The sequence below is a fragment of the Zalophus californianus genome, chromosome 14, assembly GCF_009762305.2.
Source record: "Zalophus californianus isolate mZalCal1 chromosome 14, mZalCal1.pri.v2, whole genome shotgun sequence".
NCBI classification, from domain to species: Eukaryota; Metazoa; Chordata; class Mammalia; order Carnivora; family Otariidae; genus Zalophus; species Zalophus californianus.
The window spans coordinates 48,476,226-48,504,112 of NC_045608.1; the positions used below are offsets into that span (position 1 = coordinate 48,476,226).

General features: G+C 37.0%; 2 protein-coding genes across 7 annotated transcripts in view; one reads left to right on the forward strand and one right to left on the reverse strand.

Moving 5' to 3' along the window:
• The window catches only part of SS18 (SS18 subunit of BAF chromatin remodeling complex), an 85,449-nt gene extending 63,015 nt beyond the window's left edge, over positions 1 to 22,434 (reverse strand). The window contains exons 1-3 of one of the 6 annotated variants that reach the window (XM_027576149.2): positions 21,981 to 22,434; positions 18,810 to 18,886; positions 10,963 to 11,047 (exon numbers count right to left, since the gene is read on the reverse strand). In XM_027576149.2, the coding sequence (XP_027431950.1) occupies positions 10,963 to 11,047; positions 18,810 to 18,886 (162 nt within the window). In that variant the 5' untranslated portion in view covers positions 21,981 to 22,434. Of the gene's footprint in view, positions 1 to 10,962; positions 11,048 to 18,809; positions 18,887 to 20,685; positions 20,961 to 21,471; positions 21,813 to 21,980 lie in introns of those variants that run through there. The other 5 variants (XM_027576147.2, XM_027576152.2, XM_027576151.2 and 2 more) reach the window with 5 other exon arrangements.
• Positions 8,317 to 9,346, forward strand: LOC113912639 (5'-AMP-activated protein kinase subunit gamma-1-like). Its single transcript, XM_035723917.1, is given in 3 exon segments — positions 8,317 to 8,992; positions 8,995 to 9,126; positions 9,129 to 9,346. Coding segments are annotated over 3 exon segments (981 nt in total). The 5' UTR covers positions 8,317 to 8,361.
• Positions 22,435 to 27,887: the final 5,453 nt, after the last annotated feature.

The following is a 27,887-nucleotide window of genomic DNA, read 5'->3' on the forward strand; positions in this document are numbered from 1 at the left end:
AACTAGTATATTCTCCCTTCTGGCAGACTGGTTGTATCCATTTTGTATTGTTACTCTAGTTTTCCCAAATTGACTTTACTTCCTCTTTCACCTCCAATCCCAACTGATTTCCTTCTAGCTGATTTCTTCCCTCTCTCTAGCCCCACTTTACTCGATCAATTTTCTTATTCCTTCTACTATGAAGATATATTTATTTGTTTTTTTCAAAAACTCGTCCTCCTTTGTTAACTCAACTTCTCAAGCAATTTGACCTCCAAAATGCTCATAATTTTTTAGGAAAATTTGGCCATGTATTTTAAATTAAACCCTGACCAACATTAGGAGGCAAAAATTTTATTCCAAAATATACAAATGGCAGTTTTTATATTCGTTAGTAAAATATGATGTAAAATGGTGACCCATATGAAAACAGTGAAACAACGGTAGATGGTTAGTAATGAAATGTGTCTCTTTCCTTTGTGATGGTTCTTAATCAAGAGGTGATCAAAATAATGTAATACTTTCCCTGAATGTAAGTGGCAATAATTTTTACTGTCCTATTTAATCTACAGGAAAAATGTAAATTCTATAAAAAACAAATGCAAAAAACTCAGAGTTTATAAAATAACAGGTGAGAACAGAATAGCAAATTCTAAGAGATTTTGTTGTACCAAAATGAATTTCTATGATAAGCTCAATTTTATCACATTGGCATCTCAAGGATTACTACCTTCCTAAAGAAAGGCAAGAGAAATGAGTAACTAAATCTCAAGATACATGATCTGACCAAACATTTTTGTACTCTACATAAAAGCTAGAGAGAACATGAGACATATCTGAGAGGCTGTAATGTTTAAAGCTTTAACACATTTCTACCTTTTATGGAAACAATATTTCAAATCAAGACAAACTGAAAAAATCCACAGTTTGCACAGTATCATAAGTTACACAAAGAATTTCAATTGGTTAGGTAGAAGGGATACAGAATCAGCAGAGGACATTTTGCAAAGTACCACTTCCCAACTACCCACAAGATTCTAAATAAGACTACCTAAAGAGAAATGTCCCCCTTTCCACCCTCAGTGCCCTTAGACTTGAATCCCTGCCATAATTAGTTGTTATGAGAACATGTTGAGAATCTGTCGTATCTTCAGATGTGCTAGAAGGGGAAACTAGGTTAAGACTCACTTAATTACAGGTCACCACGGTGATGATAAGCTAAATTCTTAACCTGCCACTTTAACCTATAATTTAGTCCCCAGACTAAAAGCAGACCCAGTCACATAACATTTTTTAAAAATTAACACCTAAGTACAAGAATAATGCTAGACCAAAAAAACCCCGAAAATGATTAAGGCACTCATTTCCATAACAACATAACAGAACAATCAAGACACTGCAGGTTGTAAAATTCAGATTCAAATTCTATGAAGACCTAGCCAAGTTCTACCCTGATACACCAACTTAAAAGCAAATTGGTCAGGATTTTATTTCCTTTCCATCCTAGTAGCAACAAGACATGGTAGCATAATGCACAAACTGTAAGGCCAGTGTTCCAATCCCATGCTACCATTTACCAACTATGAGTCCCTAGGCATGTTAATTAACCTATCTGAGATTCTATTTCCTCAACTATAGAATGGGACTAATATCCTAAAGGCTTCTGAGGATGAAATACTAAAGGGAGTTAATGCATAGTAGTCATTCTGCAAGTGTCTGTCCTCTCTCCAAAGAAAGTTATATCTGAGAATCCATAAAAGTAACTAATATTCTCTTAGTTATTCCACGGACAGCAAAACAGAATACAATTCTAATATTTAAAAGAATTATCTAAGGTAATGGCAAACTAGGACATTCAAACAACTCTCCACTGAGGACAACAAAAAAAGCTCAACAAATATTTTAAAAATATGTTTAAAGATATGGAAGAGCAGACAAAAAGGTAAAAAATGATCAGGCCAAGTTCAGAAGAAGAAAGAAAATCCAGAGAGGTGGGCCCAAACTTGGCGGCGGGGGGGGGCAGGTAACATTTGCTATGGACATATTAGCCAATCTATAAAGCCAGCAGGTAATTTCCCAAAATTGATAAAAGACATCAATTACCAGATTTCAGAAATCTCAACACACACCAAGCTGGATAAATCAAGAACTCCACACTTACAGAAAGTACAGCAAGACTTCAGAAAAAGACTTCAGAAAGCAAAAAATAGATTAACTTCAAAATAGTAACACCAACAACTATATTTCCAATAGATACAAGCTAGAAAACAATAATCTGTCCTGGCAAAAATATTCTGTGAGAACAATGGTGAGATTAAGGCATTTTCAGATCACCAAACAACAAACAAACCTGAAGGCATTTGTCACAAGCAAACCAGTCCTAAAGAAAATACTAAAATATGTTCTATAGGGAGGAAAAAGAAAATGATCTGAGAAAAAGAGGTTGTAAATGAAGGGAGAAATTAAAAGCATCACAAATGGGCGCCCGGGTGGCTCAGTTGGTTGGGCGACTGCCTTCGGCTTGGGTCATGATCCTGGAGTCCCAGGATCAAGTCCCACGTTGGGCTCCCTGCTCAGCGGGGAGTCTGCTTCTCCCTCTGACCCTCCCCCCTCTCATGTACTCTCTGTCTCTCTCATTCTCTCTAATAAATAAAATCTTTTTAAAAAAATAAATAAATAGGGCGCCTGGGTGGCTCAGTCGTTAAACGTCTGCCTTCGGCTCAGGTCATGATCCCAGGGTCCTGGGATTGAGCCCCACGTTGGGCTCTCCGCTCGGCAGGAAGCCTGCCTCTCCCTCGCTCACTCCCCCTGCTTGTGTCCCCTCTCTCGCTGTGTCTCTCTCTGTCAAATAAATAAACAAAATCTTTAAAAAATAAATAAATAAATAAAAGCATCACAAATGGTAACAATGATAACTCTAATGAATACTAACTTAAAAAATCATTTGTGAGTAAACATGTAAAGATTTAAAATGCCTTAAATGAGTCACTGAGGAAAGAATAGAAATAAAGTATCCAAGCGTCCATGAATTGTCTGAGATGCACATTACAAACAGTATAATAACCACTGAAAGAATATTAATTTTATAAGTACATAATTTCCAAACTAGAAAAGAGGAATAAAAAAATAATTAAAAGAAGGCAAAAAAGAACAGAAAAAAGGAACATACAACAGATGAGACAAAGAGAAATTACATTGTATGATGGTAACTTTAAACTCATACATGAGCGATTACATTCAATATAAATGGATGGATTTAATGTTCCAATTAAGACTGCTACATTGGATTTTTAAAAAAAAAAATCTACATGCCGTTCATATCTCTAACACAAGGGAATGGAAAGGTGAATATACCATGCAAACACTAAAGGAAACCAACTGAGCTATTCTAATGTCGGATAAATAGACATTAAGAAAAAATGCATTATTAGACATAAGAGGGGAATACTTCATAACGACAACGTTACAAAGAACCAGACCTGTAATATTCTAAAATATATGTGCACTTAACTAACAATGCCTCAAAATGTCATATTAAGCTAAAACTTTGAAGAGTTATAAGGAAAAAGAGACAATCCACAACTACATTTTAAACATACATCTCTCAGTAACTGCTAGAACAAACAAAGCATCAGAAAGGTTAAAAAAAAAAAGTAAAGCTATAGAAGATTCAAACAAGATCACCACACTTGATCCAATAAATATATACAGGCATTGAGGGGCTAAAGAATACACATTCTTTTTAAGTATACACAGAACATCTGTAAAAACTGACTGTATGCTGCAACATAAAACAAATCTCAAAGAATTCCAGAGAACTAAATCATATAAAATGTTATGTAACCACATGCAATAAAGCCAGAAATCATTAATAAAAAAATGATAAAATTTCCGTATGTTTGGAAACTAAAAAGTGTGTCAACCCATGTCTAAAGAAGAAATAATACTGGAAATTAGAAAATATTTGGAACTGAATAAATATACTACATATTAGAACTATGACTAGGGGGAAATTTATGCCCTTAAATACTTATATGAGTATTAAAAAATGAAAACTGATGAAGTAGGCATTCATCTCAAAATTCAGAACAGCAAAATACAGCAAAAGAAAGTAAAAGGAAATAATAAAGACAAGATCAGAAATTAATCACACTCAAACAGAAGAGCAATAGTTCACAAAATGTGGTCCTCAAGACTCTAATTTTAGTCCAAAAGGTCAAAATATTTCCATAACAATACTTTTATGCCATGTTGGTATTTAAAGCAATGGTGCAAAGGTAAGAGAGTGGGTGTAACTGCTAGAGCCTTGGTATGAATCAAGGCACCAAACTCTACAGTAAATCATTGTATTACTGATTGCCAGACTAGCAGTTAAAAAAAAAAAGTCACTTCACTTAAGAATGTCCTTGATAAAACAGTAAAAATTACTTAGTTAAATATTCTGGGACAAAATGAGAAAATAATAAATATATCTGTTGTAAATCAAAGTAAGATAAAAGCACTCTGATTGAGTTGCTTGCTGATCTACGCAGTTTTCATGAACACCATTTTTAATTGAAAGTACAACTGCTAGACAAACCAGGCTTGGGTATCTGGCAGCATTTGCTCATAAATGAACACAGTGAGCCTGGAAAACAACCGACAGCATTTGCTGCCAATGATTAAACTTGACCTTTCAAGGAAGAATTGGGAATTTGGCAAACTTATATCTACCATCTTGAGTTGGACAGCATCCTAATACTTAACTTCTGATGAGATTGGTGGTGATTTCAACAAATGTGGTTTTTAGTATCATCTAATGAACTATGTCAATATTTAGGGATGTACATGACTCAATGCACTTCTATTTCCCAAATGACCAAACATGTTACAAAATTATGCATGATTAGAAGATCCATCCAAAATGCAGGACAGACCAATGAACTCCAATGTACCAGAATAAGAAAAATCTACTGATATTGTTTCAGATTCCATACTGCAAATAACCTTTAGAAAAAACACTTGTTGAGATCCTCTGTACTATCAAAGAAGATTATTGTACAACAATCTGAAAAGGCTATTAAAACAGTCTTCCCTTTTCCAATTCTATATCTGAGCGAAACTGGATTTTGTTCTATTTCAACTAAAACATATTACACTAAATTGAATTCAGAAGTAGATATGAGAATACAGCTGTTTTCTATTAAGTCAGACATTTAAAAGAAATTTGCAAAATTACTATACAATGCTATTCCTTTCTCACTAAATCTGTTCTAAAAGGTTTAGTTCTTTTTCTTTTAAAGAACGTTATTTACATTAACATGCAATGGGTTTATTACTGTTCATTCTAAATGAGCTAATACTTTAAAATTTTTCTCAGTCTTAATTTAAAAACTGAGGAATACTTAACAAATATATCAATATATATAACCCATATAAAGTTCTTCAGAGTCCTCAATAATTTTTAAGTATAATGGGGTTCTGAGAACAAAAAGTTCTAGAAATGCTGCCACTGAAAAATCAAAGCCAAAAACTGATTCTTTGAAAAGACAAAAAAAAAAAAAAAAGATAAACAACTGGCAAGAATGATCAAAAACATTTTATAAGAGATGGCATAAATAAACTATGCTAAAAATAAAAAAGAAAATATCACCATAGATCCTGAGGACATTAGAAAGACAAGATTATTTCATGAACTTTATGCCAATAAATCTGAAAATTTAGTAAATGCTAAAAACCACAATTTACCAAAATAGGCAACTCATAAAATATATGTTATAAATTGTCCTGTAACCAATAAAGAAATTGAGTTAGTAAACAAAAGCCGCCTCACAAAGAAAACTCCAGACCTAGACAGCTTTTCTAAAGAAGTACACCAATCATTTAAGAAACGGTAGCTCTATCATACAAATTATTCCAGATAAGAAAAAGTAGGAAAAGTTTCCAGCTCATTTTATAAAACCAACATAACCTCAAAATAAAACCCAGACAAATGCATTATAAGAAGAGAAAATTAAAGGTCAATTACACTCAAGAACAAAGACATAAAAATCTTGATCAAAATTTTAACAAACTGAATACAGCAATTTTTTTAAGAGACCATGCCCAAACCAAACCAAAGACCATGACCAAGTGGGTCATGAAAAAGTAGGTTAATTACAAGAATGCAAGATGGATTGCACATTAAAAAGTAAATCAATGTAAATCACATTAACAGATTAAAAAAGAAAAAATTTATGATCATCTCATTAGATGCAATAAAAGTATTTAATAAAATTTAACATCCATTCACGATATAAACTCTTACTTAGCACAACAGAAACAGAAGGGAACTTCCTTAATCTGATAAAAGGCATCTACAAAAAACTACAGCAAGCATCATACTTATTAACGGTCAAACAGTGAAAGCTTTCCCTTTGTGATCTGGAACAAGATAAAGATGTCCTCTATCACCACTTCTATTCAGGAATGTAGTGGAGGTCCTAGCCAGAGAAGTAAGGCAAGAGAAAGAAATAAAAGGTGTAAGGATGGGCAAGAAAGAAACAAAACTCATTATTCACAAATATGTTCGTGAATATAGAAAACAGAAGCTATCTACAGAAAAATTGTTAGAAATAAGAGTTGAACAAGACTGAAATTCAGTATCAATTGCATTTCCATGTAAATAGCAAATGCAGTTAGAAAATAAATCTTTGTTTAAAAAACAAAGACTCTTAAAATAGCCTCAAAAAATATGAAGTGCCTAGCAATAAGTCCAATGAGAGATGTGCAAATCCTCTGCAGGGAAAATCATAAAACTCCACTGAAAGATATTTGAAGGATTAAATAAATGAAAATTTATGCAATGATCATGATTTGACAGACTCAATATTGTGAAGATATAAATTCTCCCCAAGAGTCAAGATAATCTCAATGAAAATCAAACAGGATTATGTTGGACATGCTGATTTTTAAGCATATATGGAAATGCAAAGGACCAAGATAGCCAAGATATTGTTGAAAAACATAAGTAAAGAACTTCTCTAACATATCAAGATTTATAAGACTATGACAAGTGTGAAAAGATAGAATTTATAAAAACAGACCAATGAGACAGAATAGAGACCCACATATATATGGACACTTGATATATGAAATCAGTGGCATGACAAAACAGAGAAAAGTTATTTTGTTTTTCCAATAGATAATGCTGAACAGAAATCTATCCATATGGAAACAAATGAAATTGAACCCATTCCTCACACCAGTCACAAAAATAAATTCCACCTAGCTGGTAATCAAGTTCAAAGTAATAACCACATGAATTATTTCAGAGTCTAAAAGAAATGTATTGATTATATATTCCTAGTGGGATAGATCTTAAGGACAAACATCTTATTGTTAGTGGCAATCTTGGTATTGTTATACTGAAATTACCTCATATATGTAGTAGTATAAAGCAAATAAACAACCATAATAATGTCATTAAGGTACCAAGAGTTTTAGAATAAGAGAGAAGAGATAATACAGAAAATCAAAGCTAAATAAAAACCTTTTCCAGAAGGGAAACAGCACTAATTCAACACTCTTTCTTTTTCTAAAAAATGTGTTTTCTAGTTCTGTCCACCAAAAAAATACCTAGAAACAATGAAAACCCAGTAATAATGAATGCCCCAAAACATCCAAATTGTGGTCAATATCAATTCCCATTGAAAAACTACTGCTTGAAAAAATAGCCAAGGCAGAATAGTTCTGGGGAAGAAAATATAGTCAGCCTGACAGCTCTCTCAAATCCTGAAAGAAAAGAAGCTATACAAGAATACTTGAATCATGTCAGATGGACACAGCAGCCATATGAACAGGCTCTCACTGACCAAAGAGGAGATAACCTGAAGTATCAGAAAGAATGACTACAATGGACACATTAAAAATATAAAAACGTGTATGTTTAGATGACAATAAAAAAAAAAATCACTGGTCACCTTCACAGATTGCTAGGGGCCAACCTGTTATTCTGAAAACTGACAAGAGGCTAGAAACCAGCCTTTAATCATGATTCTCATATACAGACTATCTCAGGATAACCAAATACTTGATGAAAGGAAGTTTTTCTTTTCTAAAAGAAGTACTGCTAATAAATACAGAAGGAACTGTAAGATTAGAAATTCATCATTCTGTGATCCCAATATGAAATAACAGATCTGGTCAACAAGCATCAATGACTGCTAAAACCATTAAGTGAAAGGTTGACGGGGAACTCTATCAGGGCGGTATCAACTGCACCCATCAATCAATCTTTTTTTTTTTTCCTTACGTAGACTTCATGCCCAACTTAGGGCTTGAACTCATGATCAAGAGTTGCATGCTCGGACCGGCTCCCAGAGAGCTTCCTAAAGTGAGCGAACCCAGTCAGCACCTCTTGAAATGGAGAGGGTCACTTCTTCAGATAGCTCCCCAGCTCTGGAAAATGAGCATCCTCAAGAGACCCCAGAATCCAACAATAGTGTGTATACTTCCTTCATGAAGTCTCATCGCTGCTATGACCTGATTCCCACAAGCTCCAGATTGGTTGTATTTGATACCTCCCTGCAGGTGAAGAAAGCTTTCTTTGCTTTGGTGACTAATGGTGTACGAGCTGCCCCTTTGTGGGATAGTAAGAAGCAAAGTTTTGTAGGCATGCTGACCATCACTGATTTCATCAATATCCTGCATCTCTACTATAAGTCAGCCTTGGTACAGATCTATGAGTTGGAAGAACACAAGATAGAAACTTGGAGAGAGGTGTACCTACAGGATTCCTTCAAACCACTCATCTGCATTTCTCCTAATGCCAGCTTGTTTGATGCTGTCTCTTCATTAATTCGAAACAAGATCCACAGACTGCCAGTTATTGACCCGGAATCAGGCAACACTTTGTACATCCTCACCCACAAGCACATCCTCAAGTTCCTCAAATTGTTTATCACTGAGTTCCCCAAGCCAGAGTTCATGTCTAAGTCTCTGGAAGAGCTACAGATTGGCACCTACGCCAACATTGCTATGGTCCGCACCACCACCCCTATGTGGCTCTGGGCATCTTTGTTCAACACCGAGTCTCAGCACTGCCAGTAGTAGATGAGAAAGGGCATGTGGTGGACATCTACTCCAAGTTTGATGTTATCAATCTGGCAGCAGAAAAGACCTACAACAACCTGACGTGTCTGTGACCAAAGTCCTGCAACATCGATCCCATTACTTTGAGGGTGTCCTCAAGTGCTACCTGCACGAGACTCTGGAGACCATCATCAACAGGCTGGTGGAAGCAGAGGTTCACCGACTTGTCGTGGTGGATGAGAATGATGTGGTCAAGGGGATTGTATCACTGTCTGACATCCTGCAGGCCCTGGTGCTCACAGGAGAGAAGCCCTGAGCTGGGGAAGGGGTCAGGCAGCACCAGGGGATATACCCCACTCACTGCCTGCCCAAAGTTCTAGGAACCACAGGTGAAACCTTGAGAGAATTGTGACTCTGTTCCCTGCTTGGGAGCTGGGGAGGGTGAGGGGGGAGGAAGAATGGATTTTTAGCTGTCCTTATCCTCATGCATACAGCCTAGCCCATCCTAGCCCCAACCCTCTTAGATGTAGCCCCCTTTCCGGGTGGAATGATGGGCTGTATGCCCCTCAGGCCAATTCTGATCTCTAAGAGATCCCCAGACCTCACCCAGCCTTTGCCTCTCTCTCTGCCCCTGACTCCACCCTAAAATAATAGCACAACAAAACTCTTCCTAAAGATATTTTTATTCATCCTGTTTCATGCTATATGGAGGACGCTGAGTCCATTTAGTGACATTTCTTCCCATAATGGGAGTGGGAAGGATTGTGGGGAGGAGGGCCTTTGGGTTCCTGTGCTATGTGCATATGAAGGGAGATGGGGGTTAGGTGGAGGAGGAGGGCAGAGTGATTAGCCGAGGTTATTGCTTTTCATAGCAAACCTAATTAAAATGACAGGAACCCCTTAAGAAAAAAGAGTTGCATGCTCTACCAACTGAGCCAGCCAGCCAGTCCCATTGATCAATCTTAATATTACTAAAAATGGAACAACCAAAATGTTCCTCCTGATACAATAGACAATATACAACACCATTAATGAAATATTCTTTTTTAAGTGGAGTCCAACAGAGGGCTTAAACTCACAACCCTGGGATCATGACCTGAGCTGAGATCAAGAGTCGGACACTTAACTGACTGAGCCACCTAGGCGTCCTTCAGTGAAATATTAACACAAAACTGAACCTAACTCTAATCAAGCCTCTCTACCTAATTATCAGTTTGTAAGAAGTAAGAGATGAAATGGAAGAACATGTTAAAGGACCATGAGGATACAATCAGCCAAATCCAGAATGTAAGAAACTCTACAAAATATATGACCCAGTTTCTTCAACAAATAAATGGAGAATAAAAAAGATAAACTAATATAGATTCAAAGAGACTTAACACACATATCAACCAATGCAACACTTGGACCTTGTTTGGATTCTGCAGCAAACAATCATTTAAACATTTGGGTATTTTTAAGATAATCAGTGAAAACTGAAGATAGCCTGGGTATAAGAAGACATTAAGAAATTTTGGTTAATCTTGTTGGGTGGAATAACGCTGCTTCTCTGCTAGAAATGTGTACTGAGGTATTTACCAGGGAAAGTATATGATGCCTGGGATTTGCTTTGAAATACTACACAGTTATTCATAAATTATATGTACGATTACAAATTAAAATAAGTAAATAAGTAGGAAGGTGGGTGAGTATGTGGGTGAATGGATGGATGAATATAACTTCTTCAGGGAGAGAAACAATTCTAGGTGAACTGATTCAAATTAAATATCAAGGCAAAACAATGAAGCTTTTAGATCATACAGAATACCCTCATGTTCTCAGAGGGCAGAATTTACTAAACAAAACTTTAAAATCACTAAACAAAAATGTGTTATCCTGTGCATAATTCTATGTAAGATTTTGTCTACTTCACACAATTTTAAAGGTACTTACTGCTGGTAAAAGAGACTGCATATTTTGATTAGAATCTGCTATTGTAGCAAGGTAGACCAAGTTCGTATGCAACATCTGCTGATACCTATTAAAACAAAACAAATACCAATATTAAAAATAATTTTCTTCCTATCTGCTTAAATACAAATAGCATTCTAATTATTTCTCGAGTTTAATAAAAGATTTGTTACCTGAGTATCAATAGCACTTCAATTTTTTCCTAGTTCCTCTGCAAAATAATTCCGAACAATAGATACATTCAAAGATAATAACACACACAGAGATCTTACCATGTGCTAGGTACTGCCAGAGTTGTTTTATATACACCCCTATATTCAGTCAATCCTCAAACCCAGGCTATGAGGTAAAAGTGCTTATGTTCTCCATTTTACAGATGAGGCAACTGAGGTTTACAAAGGTTAATAACATGTACAATATTTGCACAGCTCAGGAAATGGAATTACTGAGATATGTAATAGCTCTATACATAGTACATGTGTTTTCTAAAAAGAGATCTAGAATGAAGGAATTCAACAAAACTGACATGCTTATTCCCTTCCCCCTGCCATTTTCATACTGCCAAAAACCTCAAACCCAAGTCCAGGCAACAGGCTCTGCTGAAAATGTCAAGGAGGAGGCAGGAATCACACAACTTTTCTTTTTCCGGCAGCAGTGACCAACAATTTATGCCTATTGCCCATCTGTTAGGGTTCAGCATATAGAGAAGACAATGAATAGGTGTCTTCAATTACAAATACATATATGTATATGTATATGTATGTATGTAAAGAAAATAATAGGGCACTACTGAGACATATATGAGACAGAAAATAATAGGGCACTAATACCATTAAGAATTAACTTTATAAAACAAAGCAAATTCTCACTAGTGCAATGAAGTGGTTAAGCATGTTCACTGTGATCTTATGAATTAGTTTTGCTAACTCTGCAAATTGGTAGTGATCCAGTTACTAGTGTTTGTAAACCCTCCAAATACAAACTTATAAATCCTATTACCAAACTGTTACACTGTTTTAGAATTTTGTTTACCTAGAAATATTAAATACAAATTAAAATAATGAAAATAAAAGAACTTTATTCGGCTAAATAAAGTCTAACACAGATCCCAGATGAAGTCGTTCTCTACACACCATATGAGGAATCCTAGGAAATCTTTTGCTGCATTATTTTTTTCTACTAGAACTGGTTTTACTACCTTTTTCTTACTAAAGAAAAAAACCCTACTTCTCACTGACCTTCAATTTTCCTCACTAACAAGTTTATGTTTTGTTTATTTTTTACAGATTTTTTAGAGGTATAACCAATATACAAAGACCCACACATATTTAACTTGTACAATTTGATGAGTTTGGACATATGCAAACACCTGCGGCACCATTACCACAATCAAGGTAATAGACATAACCAACACTTCCCAAAGTTTGTTTCCCTTTTTGTTTTTGTTGTTTAAAAACAAGTTTAGGCTCTTGATGTTCCTCCTCACATATTACACTATGTTGCTCAATCAGGCATGATAAAATGTTTGTTACAGTGATCCTCAGACAAAAGAAGACCAGGAATTATTATATTGTACTGAATTATCCATAATGCTTAATTACATTGTCAAAATTCTTAAAACAGCACTAACAGGAAACACTAGCTGGAACTATTTTATTATTCTGTAAAGATCTTGAATGGAATTTAGGATACAGGGTTCGAAAATCTTGCCATTTTTTAAAACCAGCCAGCCATTTTTAATTAGAACATATAACCCAGGGGGACACCTGGGTGGCTCAGTCAGTTAAGCATCTGCCTCAGGCTCAGATCATGATCCCTGGGATAGAGGCCCCCACCAATCACACTGAGCTCCCTGCTCAGCGGGGGAGCCTGCTTCATCCTCAGCCTGTCTCTCCCCCTGCTTGTGCTCTTTCTCTCTGACAAATAAATAAATAAAATTTTTAAAATATATATATACAACCCATTTAAGTCTACTCCTTGAAGTTTTTCTTTTCTTCTCTGAGTATTAATATGGCTTTAATATATTCAGATATGAGGTTTGTTGACCACCCTGCAAAAATAAAAACAACAAACCTTACTAAGAGACTATGGCTTCCTCATGACCCTTCAAGAAAAATTGTAGTCATGCTGATTAGTACTTAACAAGTCCACATTAGAATACTGTTAAATCTAATCTGCCACGCTCTCAAGGCCTCATTTGTAAAATAATGGGAGTTAAAGTAGATCTCCAAAGTCCCTTGTGGTTCTAAATATCTATAAATACAGCAACTTTTATGGAGTACTTTAGTTTTAAGACAGTTCCCCAACCTAAGTCTTTTTAACTTTTAATTTTTGAAATAATTTTAAATTTACAGTTTTAAGAATAGCATGAAGAATTCCCAAATATCTTTCTCCCACACTCCCCAATCGTCGGCATTTCACATTTGTCTTACTCCATCTCTAAACACACACACCAATATGTACACACATGCAAGCACACACACACTTTTTTCAAAATCTTTTGAGAGTCAGGTACAGACATAATATCCCACTACTCCTAATACTTCAGTGTCAATTCCTGAAAACAAGGAAATTCCCATATACAACCACAGTACAACAAATATTGGTACAGTAATACCATGTAATCCACAAACCCATTCAAATTATTCCAATTGTCCCAATAACCCCAATACTTTTACCTAATGTAAGCTATGTTATCTAACTTCAACAGGTTTTCTTTTTTTGTAAACTGCATTATTTTTACAGCATTCATCAATACACTTCCCTAAGATCATTCAAGACCAAAGATGAACACTAATGAAAAGGTAGTTATTAAAAAAAAAAAGAAAAAGTAGTATATATTCATATTCTTTTATAAGTTTGTGTATACATCACCTAAAAAGCAAAAAGCAAAATTCCTGGCTTCAGCTGACTCTACTGAAATGATAATAAAAAGTAGATTCTTCTACAAATATTAAAGAAATATTTTCCTGAAAAACTTTATTCTGTATATACTTTTACTTTTTTAATGTACATGTCTATTACCTCTAAAACAGTCTATATTAACAAAAAAAACTGAGTATATATGATAAGGACAGATATAAACACATTCAACATTTTATATTTGACGATGGTAACTTCCTAATAAATACTGAAAGATATTACAGAACACCCATAATTATCAACCTATTAAATGAGAGGCAGTTCCATGGCCCAAAAATTCCACTAAGAACCACTACATCAATTATTTGGAGTAAGGTCAAATAACCACTATTAAATTTATTGATAGAATTAAAAAATGAACCTGAAAAGGTCAGAACTCATTTTTAACAATAAATCTTCACCAAGAAACTATGAAGATTATATTTATAAGGTAACAGAAGTACAATTTACAGAATAAAAGTTATCTTCCTAACTAGAGATTTAAAACTACATTCTTTTATATAATGATTAATACAAATTTTTTTTGCTTTAAAACCACTTACAGGACACTCTGAAGTAGTTACACTCATGATGAAATACAAAAAATAAGGGTTGATTTAAGTAAAAATAGAAGGTGATTTAGAAAATACTCAAATCAAACACTACAACAGAACAATAATATATTCTCACACATGTTATCAGAATTTAAAGGGAAGAGGACCTGTGCATATGAGCTCCACAAGTGATTTACTTTTATTGAGCGTAACAGGAGTGTGTGCACATGTATGTAGATAAGGAGAGATACAGCAATATATACAGAGATGTCACCAGTGAAAATCTTTAGGTGGTGAGAATAGTGTTTGTTATCTTATTTTTATGTTATCTGTGCTTTTTAATTTTCTACAATTCATATACTACTTTCATAAAAATAAAGTTATTTTATACTTAAAAAACACGGTCTTAGGCAGTTATCACATCTTAAGGAATTATTTAATTAAAAGTGAACTATCAATTTCCAGATGGCTGTCATTTATTGATGTTCCTCTTCATTTTCCTTTTCCTTCTCCTAATGCGAGAAACAAGAACATTTAAGGTTGAGAGGAGGAATTTTTTTCTCTTTACTCACAAACCAACACTAACAACTTGAAAAAGAAAAAATATCTAAAGAACTCCAAGAATGAAATTAAATCCATCAGGAAAAGCAAAATGTAAGATTCCATCTAAACCAATTTAAACCCCATCTGCACCAAATATGTGAAAAGATGAGGTCTATTCCAATATGCAGAGAAGGGGGAAATGATCATATGTACACAAAAAAAGCTAAGAATCTAAAGAATAAAACAGTATTAACTTTTGTTGACTCAAATTGGAAAGGCTGATTCTAGATCTGAACACGTCCTATCCATGCCATGTACTGCTAGGTCCTTTAAGAAACTGAACCAGTCCTATGCCACAAAAATCCCTTGGCTCTATCTGGCAGTGTAAAAAGCCATAGGTGAAAATAACCGGAGCCTGTCAACTTTTATTATCCCATGGCTGATCGGAGGCAGTGATCTCCTTACCACTGATGATTATCCATAGTTAAACTGAGGGAACAGATCAGCTAATTAATTTTTTAAAGAATATTTTGAAATATAAACAGACATGACTCACTGAAGAAACAATATATATAAAAGTAATGGAAATGATCATATAAAATGCAAAATGTACAAACGACTAGAAAATAAAATATCCTAGGACTCAGACCTAAGTTTCTAAATATTAACCTCTAAAAAAAGAACCAGGGCTTGAAGAAACAGGTAATTCCAAATGGGGGCAGGAAAAAGAACAAGATGAGTCTAGAACATTTTGTGGTGCAAGAAAATAAGGAAATGCTCAAAAAATAATGAATACATATCAAAAAGTCAGCTTGAGGAGCTCCAGTGGTCAACATTGGGGACAACTAAAGAAAGAAAACAGAGTAACATTATAACCTAAAGAATACAGTAAGAATCCATAAATCCGTTCAAATATAAATAAATGAATGAGTGAATGGGTGCAGGGAATGAGAAATGGTTTCCTTAGAGTAGGATTTCAAATAAATGTAGAAGGAATGATTGATTTAGTCACCATTTGGTAACCACCACAGTAATAACTGTTTCAGTGAAGAATCATTGGATGATGGATGCTAAAATAAATGCTAAAAAAAAAAAAAGTACAAGAAGGAACAACATATGTGTGTCTCAAAGTATCTGCCCAACAAGATACATATGAATTAAAAAGAGAAAAAAAATAACTTTACAGTGGAGAAAGTGGCAGGCCACACCTCAACTAAGTGATTAAGATTCTCAGAAGTAATGGGACAAATCACTATCATACAGCTACTTGAGAATGCACTGAGAAGGACACACCACCATATTTGTGATGCTCCTGCCAAAAGTGCCTAACATGAATCTAATCAAGGGGAAACACCAGTCAAACCTAAAATGAGGGACATTCCACAAAATAACTGCTATGTATTCTTCAATAACATCAACAACATGAAAGATAACAGACTGTAGAATGGTTTCAGATCAAAGGTATACTCAAAGCATGTGACAATTAAATGCAACATCTGATCCTGCACTGGATCCTAAACCTGAAAAAAATACATTAATGGGACGACTGGCAAAATTTTAAACAAGTCTGAAGATTATAGTATTGCATTATTAATTTTAACAATTATACTCTGGTTATTTAAGAATTTGTGCCTGTTTTTATGAAAAACACACTGCGGTAATCAAAAGTAAAAAAGAATCATGCCTGCAACTTACTCTCAAATGTTTCAGAGAAATATGGAGAAGAAATGAATGATATGGAGAAAAATGAAAGTGAAGGGCATACAGGAATTTCTTATATGGTCTTTAAAACGTTTTTTGTAAGAATGAAATCATTTCAAAATAAAGTTTTAGAAAAAGATACCACTTTTCACCAACCAGATGAGCAAAAATTTTTCAAAGATGACTAAAATCCAATGCTGGCAGAGGATGTTGAAAACCAAGGCTCTGGAATCTGGCTGAGAGAAAGCAAACCAAGACAATCTTTTTGCAGGGTAATTTGGCAATTTAGCATGGTCTTTGACCCAGCCATTCCATTTATAAAATTCTAACCTATTAAAAAACAAAAACATTTATCTAAATGTGTTTATGTAGATATGAGTGCCATGTGTGTAAATGCACAAAGAAATGTTTAGAAGGATAGGTACTAAACTATTCAAAGTAGTTACCCCTGCGGAGAGGAGAGAAGCTTAAGATTGGAAAGTGAAATGTGACTTGCTTTTATCTCTAGCAAATTTTATACTTTATGATTTTCTCTTTACAATGACCCTACATGACTTTTTCATTTCAAAAATGGTATTAAACAAAGAGAAAAAAGACAAAGTAACCAAGAGAGACTCAGAATTAGATAAAGGATGAATCAAGTGATAGCAAAAGTCCAGCATAGCAGGAAAGTGCATGCAGAGGCAAGACCCAGGGTTGTTAGAAAAATCTATTTGAGAACGGACCAGTGATAGAGTTCTAGGAAAGACAGATGTGTCACAAAATAAAGGTGAGAATAAAATATTTTAGAGCTGCACTGTCCAATAAAGTAGCCACTAGGTAGAATGAAATGCGGCTAGTTCAAAATGATATTAGAGTAAGATTCACAAGGGATTGCAAAGACTAAGTATGAAACAAAAGAATATAAACTATCTCATTAATATATTTATGTAGATTATGTATTAAAGTGATATTATTTTGGAAATAATGGCTTAAATAAAATATATTGTAATATTAATTTCTCCTGTTTCCTTTTACTTGTTTAATGTGTCTATCAGCAAATGTAAAATTATATATGTGGCTTACAATATATTTCTACTGGACAGTGCTACTCTAGAGACTTTTGATAAAATATTCAACTTGTTCCACTACATCAGATTCTAAGGACAGCATTTACTTCTGACACATCACTTCAAAATAACAAGTTTGGGGGCACCTCAGTGGCTCAGTTGGTTAAGCAAGGAGTCCCCGGATCGAGTCCCGCCATCAGGCTCCCTGCTCAGCAGGGAGTCTGTTTCTCCCTCTGACTCTAACCCCTCTCATGTGCTCTCTCTCATTCTCTCTCTCTCAAATAAAATCTTTAAAAAAAAAAAAACAAGTTTGGTTCTTATACAACCAATTCTCTATTTATTAGATGCTTTGCTTTCTCAACCACATATATGGATGTAACTAAATATCCTATATATGTGACGATCTAACTTTTCCTCAAATCAGAGTACACAGAAATTTGCAGGGTAAGTATTTAAAAAGAAAAAAAAGACACCCACTGCATCCCAAAGAACCAATTTTTCTTTTATCAAAATCGGGAAAAGTCACACAAAAACTTGTACCCTAATGTTCATAGAAGTATTCATAATAGCCAAGAAATGAAAATCCAAATGTCCATTACTGATGGATAAATAAAACATGGTATGACCATACAATAAAAAATTGTTTAGCAACAGAAAGGAAGTATTGATACATGCTTCAACATTGATGAACCTTGGAAAATACTATGGTAAAGAAAAGAACTCAGTCAAAAGACCACACATTATATGAAGTCATTTACATGAAATGTCCACAATAGGCCAATCTACACAGACAGAAAGCAGATTAGTGGTTGTCAGGGGGTGAGGGATTAGGAGGTGGGAATGGAAAGTTATTGCTAATGGGTACAGGATTCTTTTGGAGATGATGAAAATGTTCTAAAATGGACTGAAGTGATGATAACATGACTCTATGAATATACTAAAAGCTTTGAATTGTAACTTTAAAATGGGTGAATTGCATGGTATGTGAATTATATCTCAGTAAAGCAGTTATTAAAAAGAAAAGTAAAAAATTAACCAACACAGAAAAATGAATACAAAAAATTTTTCATATCATTCTTACTGAGAACACTCTGAGGTCTTTCCTTTATTCTGATAGTCCATTATACACTGAATAAGATGGTTATTTTCATCCAACATCTGAAATAAAATTAGAAAAAGTTTATTGTAAATCTAGTGTATCACGTAAAATTTTAAAAATCCTTCAGATTTCTAAGAAATGTTCATTCATATAGGAACTGAATCTCTTCCGGTCTTTTAAGTCTTATTCTCCACCTCTGGAATGGTATGTTTAGTCAACAACTTTCAAATAACTCTATTCCATTTATTCTCCCTGAAGAGAATTATTACCTGAAGCTGAGGAGGGGTTTCTTTTGTATTCAAACATTTTATTACCTCTACCTGTAAAAGAAGCCTTAACCTGTTAAGACTAAGAGGTAAGGGTCCAAGCTGACTCTGCATCATTCTTATGCTTTGCCGTAGTAAAGAAAAATTTTGCCCTTACCCACAATGAACACATGAAAACGTAAGCCCATGAAGCTTGAGGAGATAGATGGCTAGTTTCCAAGTGTTATCAGTATGGTTCTGTGATTCTCCAAACATGGAATAATCAAAAACGGTAACTTCTAAGCATGTATATTTGTTGCACACTTTATGAGCTTACCTTATAATTAAGTTGTCCCAAAAGTTTAAAAACAAAAAGCATATCAATTTATCATTCTATCGTCTTAACAGCAATTCAAAGCAATATTAGCTTTCAGGGTTAAATAACTCATCTAAGGAAGATGGCATTGAGGAAAAAGTACTGATGTAGCAATGAAAAAGCCAGTTAGTCTGAGTGCCGGCTTCACAATCCTGCGCAAATCACTTATGATTTCAGGGGCTCAGATTTATCTTAAGGGCAAGGGACAGAAGTAATGTTCCTCCTGAACTTGCCCCACCTTTCCAAGACTTCATAAAGTATAATACAATAATCACTCTTTCTCAATTACTTAATGTAGCTCTTTTAAAAACAAAAATCCATTTAACCTTAATTGTGATTTTCTTCCTACATACAAATCACAATCTTCACTTGCTAGGAAAAATATATATATATTGACATGCTCTTCCGAAAAGTGCATTTATTTCCTAAACAGAATCACAGGATGCCAAAAAAATGTCTTTAAAATCCATTAGTCCAATCTAATGATTTCACAACATATCTCCTCAGTCAATTACTCAACCTAACAAACTTCACCATAGAATATGTCTCATTTCTAAGATCAATCTCTCACACTGTATAGAGTAAGACACTTAATTTGGAATCCATTTTCTCTTCTCATCTGAGAATGAAAACTAATCGATCTGCAGCTCCTGAATTAAGCACTCATAATAAATATCTTAACATGTATGTAGGAAAAACTCTTTTTGGAAACCACCCAACCAACCTCAGGACTCTTCCACAGTCCAAAAGTAAAAATAAAAAATGAATCCCTCCAGAAACACATCTTCAGTGTATGTACTTGGAGCTGTGTGCCAGGCTGCAGACTTCGCCCAATGCACTACATGAAAGCACTGCATTTCCAGGCACTGACAAGCCGGTTTATTCATAAAATAAAGCAACAGTTGGGCAAATGTCAAATGCCACACTAGAAAAAACCTGACAGTAAACTGAAACCCATTAACATAATGTGTTGGGCATACAATGGTGTCCTGAGTGGTACGAAAAGTCGACTTTTCTTCAATTTTCATCTTCATCCCAGTGTATTCAACAAAACCGAAATATTTAAGGTAAGCTGCTCAGTTAGCAAGTAACTTTTCAAAGTCTGGCTGACTAAAATTCAGATTACTGCCTTGCTCATGGGCAACAAGAGAAAGCGGCCAATAAAGCAGCTTTGTGTCCCTAACTGGCAGTAACACAGCAGCGACAGAGGCTGCACTACCCTCTAAAAGGGACGCACCTCCCCGTGTGTTTATCACGACTTCTGTAATAGGTCACGATTATCAGACTGTCTCCACCACTAGACTCCAAGTTCCATGAAGGCAGGGACCAGGGCTCACCACTGTAGCCTCAGCACCCAGAGCAGACGCTCGATGAGTATTTGCTGCAGATGGACACGGAGAGGGGGTGAATCCGGAAGGGAGAAGGGAACTCCGAGGGTAACCCCGAAGTCCATAGGGTGCTCCTTCGCCCGCCCCTCAGGCTCTTGCAGCGTCCCCCCAAGTTCTCCCGGGAGCTCCCCCAAGTCGGCCAAAGGGCGCAGCGCGGAGGAGAGCGGCGACCCGCGCTCCGACTTCCCCTCGGCCTCCCGCGACCCGAGGTCGGGTGTGCACGAAGCAGCCGCGGCGCGCTGGGCGGGGCGACGCCAAAGTAACTCCGGAGCGACGCGCGGGGGGCCGCGGGGGGCGCCGGCTCCGACAAACAGCCCTTCCCCGCGCGGCCGCTGCCGCCGGGCGCACGCGCCCCGCCGCCCGAACGCCGCCCCATCCCTAGAGAAATCCGGCGGCGGTTACTTGGGCTTTTGTGCTTGTAGGAAAGAGCCCAAACGCGTGAAGGACTCCGTGGGAGAACCGGTTCGCCGCCTTCCGCCACCCACTCAGGCACAGCCCGCGGCTCGGGTTCCCACACCCGACCGCCTCCCAGCAGGCCCGCCTCCGCCCCCGGCCCGGCCGACTCCCGGGCCGGCCCCCGGTGGCGCTCCCAAGGGCAGGATGGGCCTGGCATCCCCTACCCCGCGAGGCTTCACCTTCTGAATCGCAGCGGGAGTGATCTCCCCCTTGCCTCGCTGCCTCGGGGCTGCGAACGCCACAGACATGTTGCCGCCGTCACCACTACGGGCAAGTCCCGAGCGCCCCGGGTGAACGGCAAACTGGGGGAGAGACGCCGGCCTCTCGGGCCGAACCACCTCGGGAATGCGGGGAGGGGGGATGCTCCGGCGCCGAAAGAAGAGCCGGCCGGCCTGGCCTACAGGAGTTACTCTGGCCCATAGAAGTGCTCTTTCGGCGCGTTACCGGGGAAACATAGTCCCGGTAGCACTGCCCTGTTCTTGGTAGACCTCTCGTCCTTCATCCTTTCCTGACCCGCCCCCCCTCCCGTTTGAGCTAGTGGTAGGGCCGCGCCCCAGTCCTCCCTCCGCTTCAGCGATTCAGGAAATGGTCCCGCCGCCGCGGGAGAAGGAGAGGCTGGGGCAGACCCTGTCACAGGAAATGCGAGCGGCCCGAGCCGGCCCGCCCCTTTCGCGCGGGTGCAACTTGCCTCCCTCTCCTGCGCGCTGAAGCCTCCCTCCAAGTGCGTTTGCGGCGCTCGGCTCTAGATCTGGTTCAGTTTTTCCAACTTCATCCTCACCCCCCGCCCCCGGGAAGAAGTGGCTGCCCCGGGTTGTACGGACACCGCGGAGGGGGAAGGAGGGTCAGGACCCGCTAGTTCGTGCAAACCCGTGGAGCGCCTGCCGAGATGAGCAGAAGTGGAAGGTGTGGGTGAACGCGGATTTGCTGCTTTAAACCGCTCGGCTACGCCCCAAAGGCGCACCTCACAGTCCACAAGTCTCGCACGCACACACAGGCGTGCTTAACAATTGGCAAGTAAGCCTGACCCCAAATCAAGAAACGAAGGCTGTGTCCAGTACTCAGGGGCAGTCGGCCAACTTGGCTACAGAGTCCTTGGAGAGTAGTTCGCCTCTTGGGATAAGCGCTTGGCAGAAATGTGCGTCGATTTCGTCTGACATGGATCTTTGGGATTAAGTTTTGAGATCGAGCACCCTCACACTTTTACAATTATATACTTTTTTTTTTTTTTTAAAGATTTATTTATTTATTTGAGAGAGAGAGAATGAGAGAGAGAGAGAGTACATGAGAGGGGGGAGGGTCAGAGGGAGAAGCAGGCTCCCTTACTGAGCAGGGAGCCCGATGTGGGACTCGATCCCGGGACTCCGGGATCATGACCTGAGCCGAAGGCAGTCGCTTAACCAACTGAGCCACCCAGGCGCCCTACAATTATATACTTAATGCCTTGTAAATTAGGCCAGAGCTGCCAGGCTTCAAATCAGTGTGAGGGGGGAAAAAAAAACCCAAAGCTCTCGAATTATGGCAGGAACGGGAGCAAATGTGGGTAATGTGTTGGCGCGGGGTGGGGGTGGGGGGGCGAGAAGTGGTCGAGGTTGTAATTATCCTGTAAATTTGGACATCCATGTGACACAAAGGAAACGTTTATGTAAAATGTCACCCAACAGTAATGAGACTCAAAAATCAGTCACTTCGTTTATATGTAAAATAAACTGGAAAAATTAAGCTAAATGTTTAAAATTTTTGTTTCAAATATATGCTCTTCGCAAGAGGTCATAAGTTTCATTCATTAAGGAAATGTAGGTGCATTTTGTGTGCTAGGCTTTATGCTAGACACCTAGGATACAACTGTGAATAAGGTGAGCATGGAACCTGCTCTCAGGGAGTTTATATTCTGATAGGGCTGACAGATTAGAAACAAATATATAAGTATGTAAACTTCTAAGAAAGACTAGATGCCAACAAGGAACTGACAGAATGATGGGCACTCACGAGTCAGGGTGGGAAGCCTTCTCTGTTAAACTGACATCTAAAGGATGGAAAGACTTAAGCCATCCTAAGACTAAAGGAAGAGAATTTATACTCCTACTAATAACAGTTTTTCTTAGAATTCTTGTGTTTCACTACCCTAAGCCTTGGGGGGGAGGGGGGAAACAAGTCTTGTCCACCATTAACACACTATGGCCAACACCTGGCTTTCATCATCATGTCTTGATGTTTACACAAAAGCACCTTGGGGCTCCTGGCTGGCTCAGTAGGTGGAGCATGTGACTTGATCTCAGAGAGTAGAGATTACTTAAAAATAAAATTTTTAAAAAAAAGTTACCTTAATTGTTAAAGCAATATTTCAGTAGGAAAAATGAAACATGATCCTACTGCTCCAGTCATATCTGCTGGTAAGATAGCACCAGAATCTTAACAACATGAACCAGTGGGAATAGTTGTCTGAATTTCTATATTCCAGTTTAAAAAAAAAAAGAGTGCCAAGGAGACTTCTATTCCAAGGAGGTACCCAAAGATAAGTACCTTCTTTGTTTAACTTATAGCTCCCCAACAATAGAAAACGAAATTAACTGAAAATAGGTAACAGGTCAGCCCAAGGTGTTTATTCCTTCAGAGTAGCAGGTAGGGGCCTAGGGTACTAGGCATGAATAACCACAGCCTTTTCTGTGATGGCATGTGTGCCATAAAAATACCGTTATTTTCTGTGTCCATCACATGACATCAATAGGAGAGCATTGGAGTAAAGATCCAACCAGAAATCAAATGATCTCCATAAGAAAAGAAACTTTAAAGGAACCCCATGTTACTCTCAAGCTTCCTTCCTGTCCCATTTAACCATTAGTTTTGGGGAGAGAGGAATCCCAAAGTATAGACTGAGTAGTAGCAGATTTGGGAGAAAAAGGAGAATAAAGAGTACCCAGCATTTAGTTAAGGAGAAAACAGGGAATGAAGATGGAAAGTTGACCCAAATCTCAGAAATGGCTCTAGGAACTTAAAAAAGAGCTACCATGAAGGGGGGAAATCGGTGGGGGAGACGAACCATGAGAGACTGTGGACTCTGAGAAACAAACTGAGGGTTCTAGAGGGGAGGGGGTGGGGGGATGGGTTAGCCTGGTGATGGGTATTAAAGAGGGCACATTCTGTGTGGAGCACTGGGTGTTATGCACAAACAATGAATCATGGAACACTACATCAAAAACTAATGATGTAATGTATGGTGATTAACATAACATAATAAAATTTAAAATAATAAAAAAATTTTTTAAAAAATGAGCTACCCAGACAACCATTTCCCCAACAGAAAATCAGTCCCATTATTTACATTGGTCTTGGACTGAGCCATCTGAAGAAGAAATTGAGGTCATATATCAATGAGGTGAAAGGTTTTTTAGAATAATCCTAATAGAACATATACAGTGGTTTAGAATAAGTAAAATAATCTGCATGAACAATTCATTCTTGATTATTCACGCTAATGAATGAATGTAGACACATTTAACAAAAGTAAGAAAATTCTCCATGTTTGATTTTTCAAATATTCTAGTTTTTTTATTTGTATTACATGAATTGTTTGTATTCCTTAAATGTATTTCACCAAACTAATAAAGTGAGTGCTCTAGAGATATCCTCAATATTTAGTAAAACTATATTCATGGCATTAAAAATTATCTTAATCCACAAAAAATACATCATGTATAGATAATTGAGATTACTTTCAGATAAGCATTTCTTTGATATGTATTGTTTTATGATTAATTGAATATCCATTCTATCAAGTTTGCTGATATTTGAAGCCTCTGTGCTGCCATAAATTCCTTGAGTACATGGGGAGGCATAGACCAAGCCTGTCTGCTCATAATTGGGCTCAGAGCAAAACCCCTCAGGTAGTATCCTTCAAAATATTTCTGCTCACTGCCTCCATGGCATTTGATGAGTCATTTTGAGCTGTGGCTTCCACAGATTTCAAGACTATAAAGAGAACAGCATCATTATTCTAGGCAAAAACAAATCATCTTTCCCAATTCTTACCAAAAGACTTTATTTTCAACTGCAGAAGATTTCATTCAAAGTAGACCGTAACAAAGTCTATCTGGGGCATTTCCATCTCTTACAGTATCAAACATTGAATGAATTAAGGAGGAGCTTAATCAAATATATTTGGCGATGTAATGTTAAAAGAAAGTATTGCTTTTTTAAAAAAAAAGTTTCTGTATGAAGCTATATTCAATCTTAACCTTACTGTGACAAATGCACATGTATGCAGTTCCTAGTTCCACCTTATGGCATGATACTGGGCAGGTCATTTTTGTATTTCATTCACTTTCCTAAAAAATAGCCACCCTATCTAAAAGGCTATTAGAAATAATAGTGTTTATTTATTTAGCATTTATTACGCACAACCACTGTCTAAGTGATTATCTCACGTTAGACTCTTTAAAAAGTTTCTCCCAATTTTAATGGGTAAAATATGTAAAAACACATAGTATATTGTAAATTACTAAAGAAGAATAAAATTTGAACTTAATCTAATAAAGAGGAAAATATATACTTCAAGACAAGAAATGGTCTAAAGTAAGGGATATGCAGTCTACCCTTAAGAAATTTTTGGGCTAGGGGCACCTGGGTACCTCAGTCGGTTAAGAGTCTGCATTGGGCTCAGGTCATGATCCCAAGGTCCTGGGATCGAGCTCCAGGAGCCCCGCATCGGGGTCCCTGCTCAGGGGGGAGCCTGCTTCTCCCTCTCCCTCTGCTGCTCCCCCCACTTGTACTCTCTCTCTCTCCATCCAATAAATAAATAAAATATTTTTTAAAAATGTTTTTGTCAGGCTAAAACAGAGATCAAATGGGATTTTTTTCCTATTTAGCATGTTTTCTGACCTATATGATATGTGGTTACTCTATCTGTAGTAAAAGAATAACTGTTATTGAACAACTTCACAATTATAGACAGGATTATAATAACTCTTGAACAATATGGCTTTGAACTGCACAAGTCTACTTATATGCAGACTTTTTTGACACAATACAGTACTATAAATGTATTTTCTCTTATGATTTTCTTAACATTTTCTTCTCTAGCCTACAGAATACACTAGATAATACATATAACATAAAATATGTGTTAATCAACTGTTTATGTTATCAGTAAGACACTTCTGGTCAAAAGTAGGCTATTAGTTAAGCTTTGGGGAAGTTAAAAAGTTATACATGGATTTTCAACTGCATGAGGGGTCGGCACCCCTAACCCCTGCATTGTTCAAGGGTCAACTATACTGCTTTTCCTATGAATTGTTAACTTTCTTATGAATGGGTGTGATAGGCAGAATAATTTCATCCTCACAGAGATGACCACCTCCCAATCCTCAGAACCTATAAATATGATAGGTTATGTAACAAAATGGAATTAAGGTGTCAGACAGAATTAAGGTGGTTAACTAGCTGACCTTAAAATACAGAAATTTTCCTGGCTTATCTGAGTGAGCCCAGTGTAATTTACAAATATCCTTAAATAGGGAACAGTGAAATTAAAGAGTTAAAAAATCAGTGAGATGGCATCTTGAGAGAGACTTGACTGGTCATAGCTGGCTTTGAAGATGGAAGGGGGTCATGAGCCAAGGAATGTGGGCTGCCTGTGGAAGCTGGAAAAAGCAAGCAGATTCTGCCCTAGAGCTTCCAGAAGGAACACAGCTGGCTAACACTTTAATTATAGCCCAGAGGGGTTCATTTTAGACATCTGACCTCTAAAACTCGAAGATAATAAATTTGTTGTTTTAAGCCATTAAATTAGTCATAATTTGTTAAAACAGCAATAGGAAACTAATACAATGTTTTTTCCCATCTAACATTTATGGTTGAATTTTGGGCAATGTGCACTAAAATACTGGTAAGGTCTTCAGTATGTTATGAAATACTGTTCTTATATTAAAGTAACCTAGCAATCATATTTATTATATATTTACTTTAACAGAAAAATAATAGCATAATATTATGGTACAGTCCTGCAGACATCATGATTTTAGCCTTCTGGCCCCCAGAATTGTGAGAGAATTTCTGTTATTTTGAGCCACCACATTTGTGGTAATTACAGCAGCCCTAGGAAACTAATACAGACGCCAACATACTTCAGTGGAGAAAGAATTGCTTTGGAACAGCTAGATATCCATGTTTTTAAAAATTATCTTTGACCTTTTCCTCACATATACACAATAGTTAACTTGAAATAGATTGTAGACCTAAATTTTAAAAGCAAAACTATAAAACTTCTGCAAAAAAACAAATAGTAGAGAATCTTCATGACCCTGAGTGAAGCATATATTTCTTAGATATGACACAAAGGCAAGAAGTATAAAAGAAAAATTTGATAAATTTTCATTAAAATTAAAAACTCTGCTCTTCAAAGATATCATTAGAAAATGAGAAGAGAAGCCATAATCTGAGAGAAAGATATGAATTTATGAAACATTAAAACAAAGAATTTGTCTCTAAAATATATAAAAACCTTACTACTCAATAAGACAAACAACCCTATTAACAAAATGGACAAAAGACTGGGAGACATTTTAGAATGATGACATACAAGTGGCCAATAAACACACGA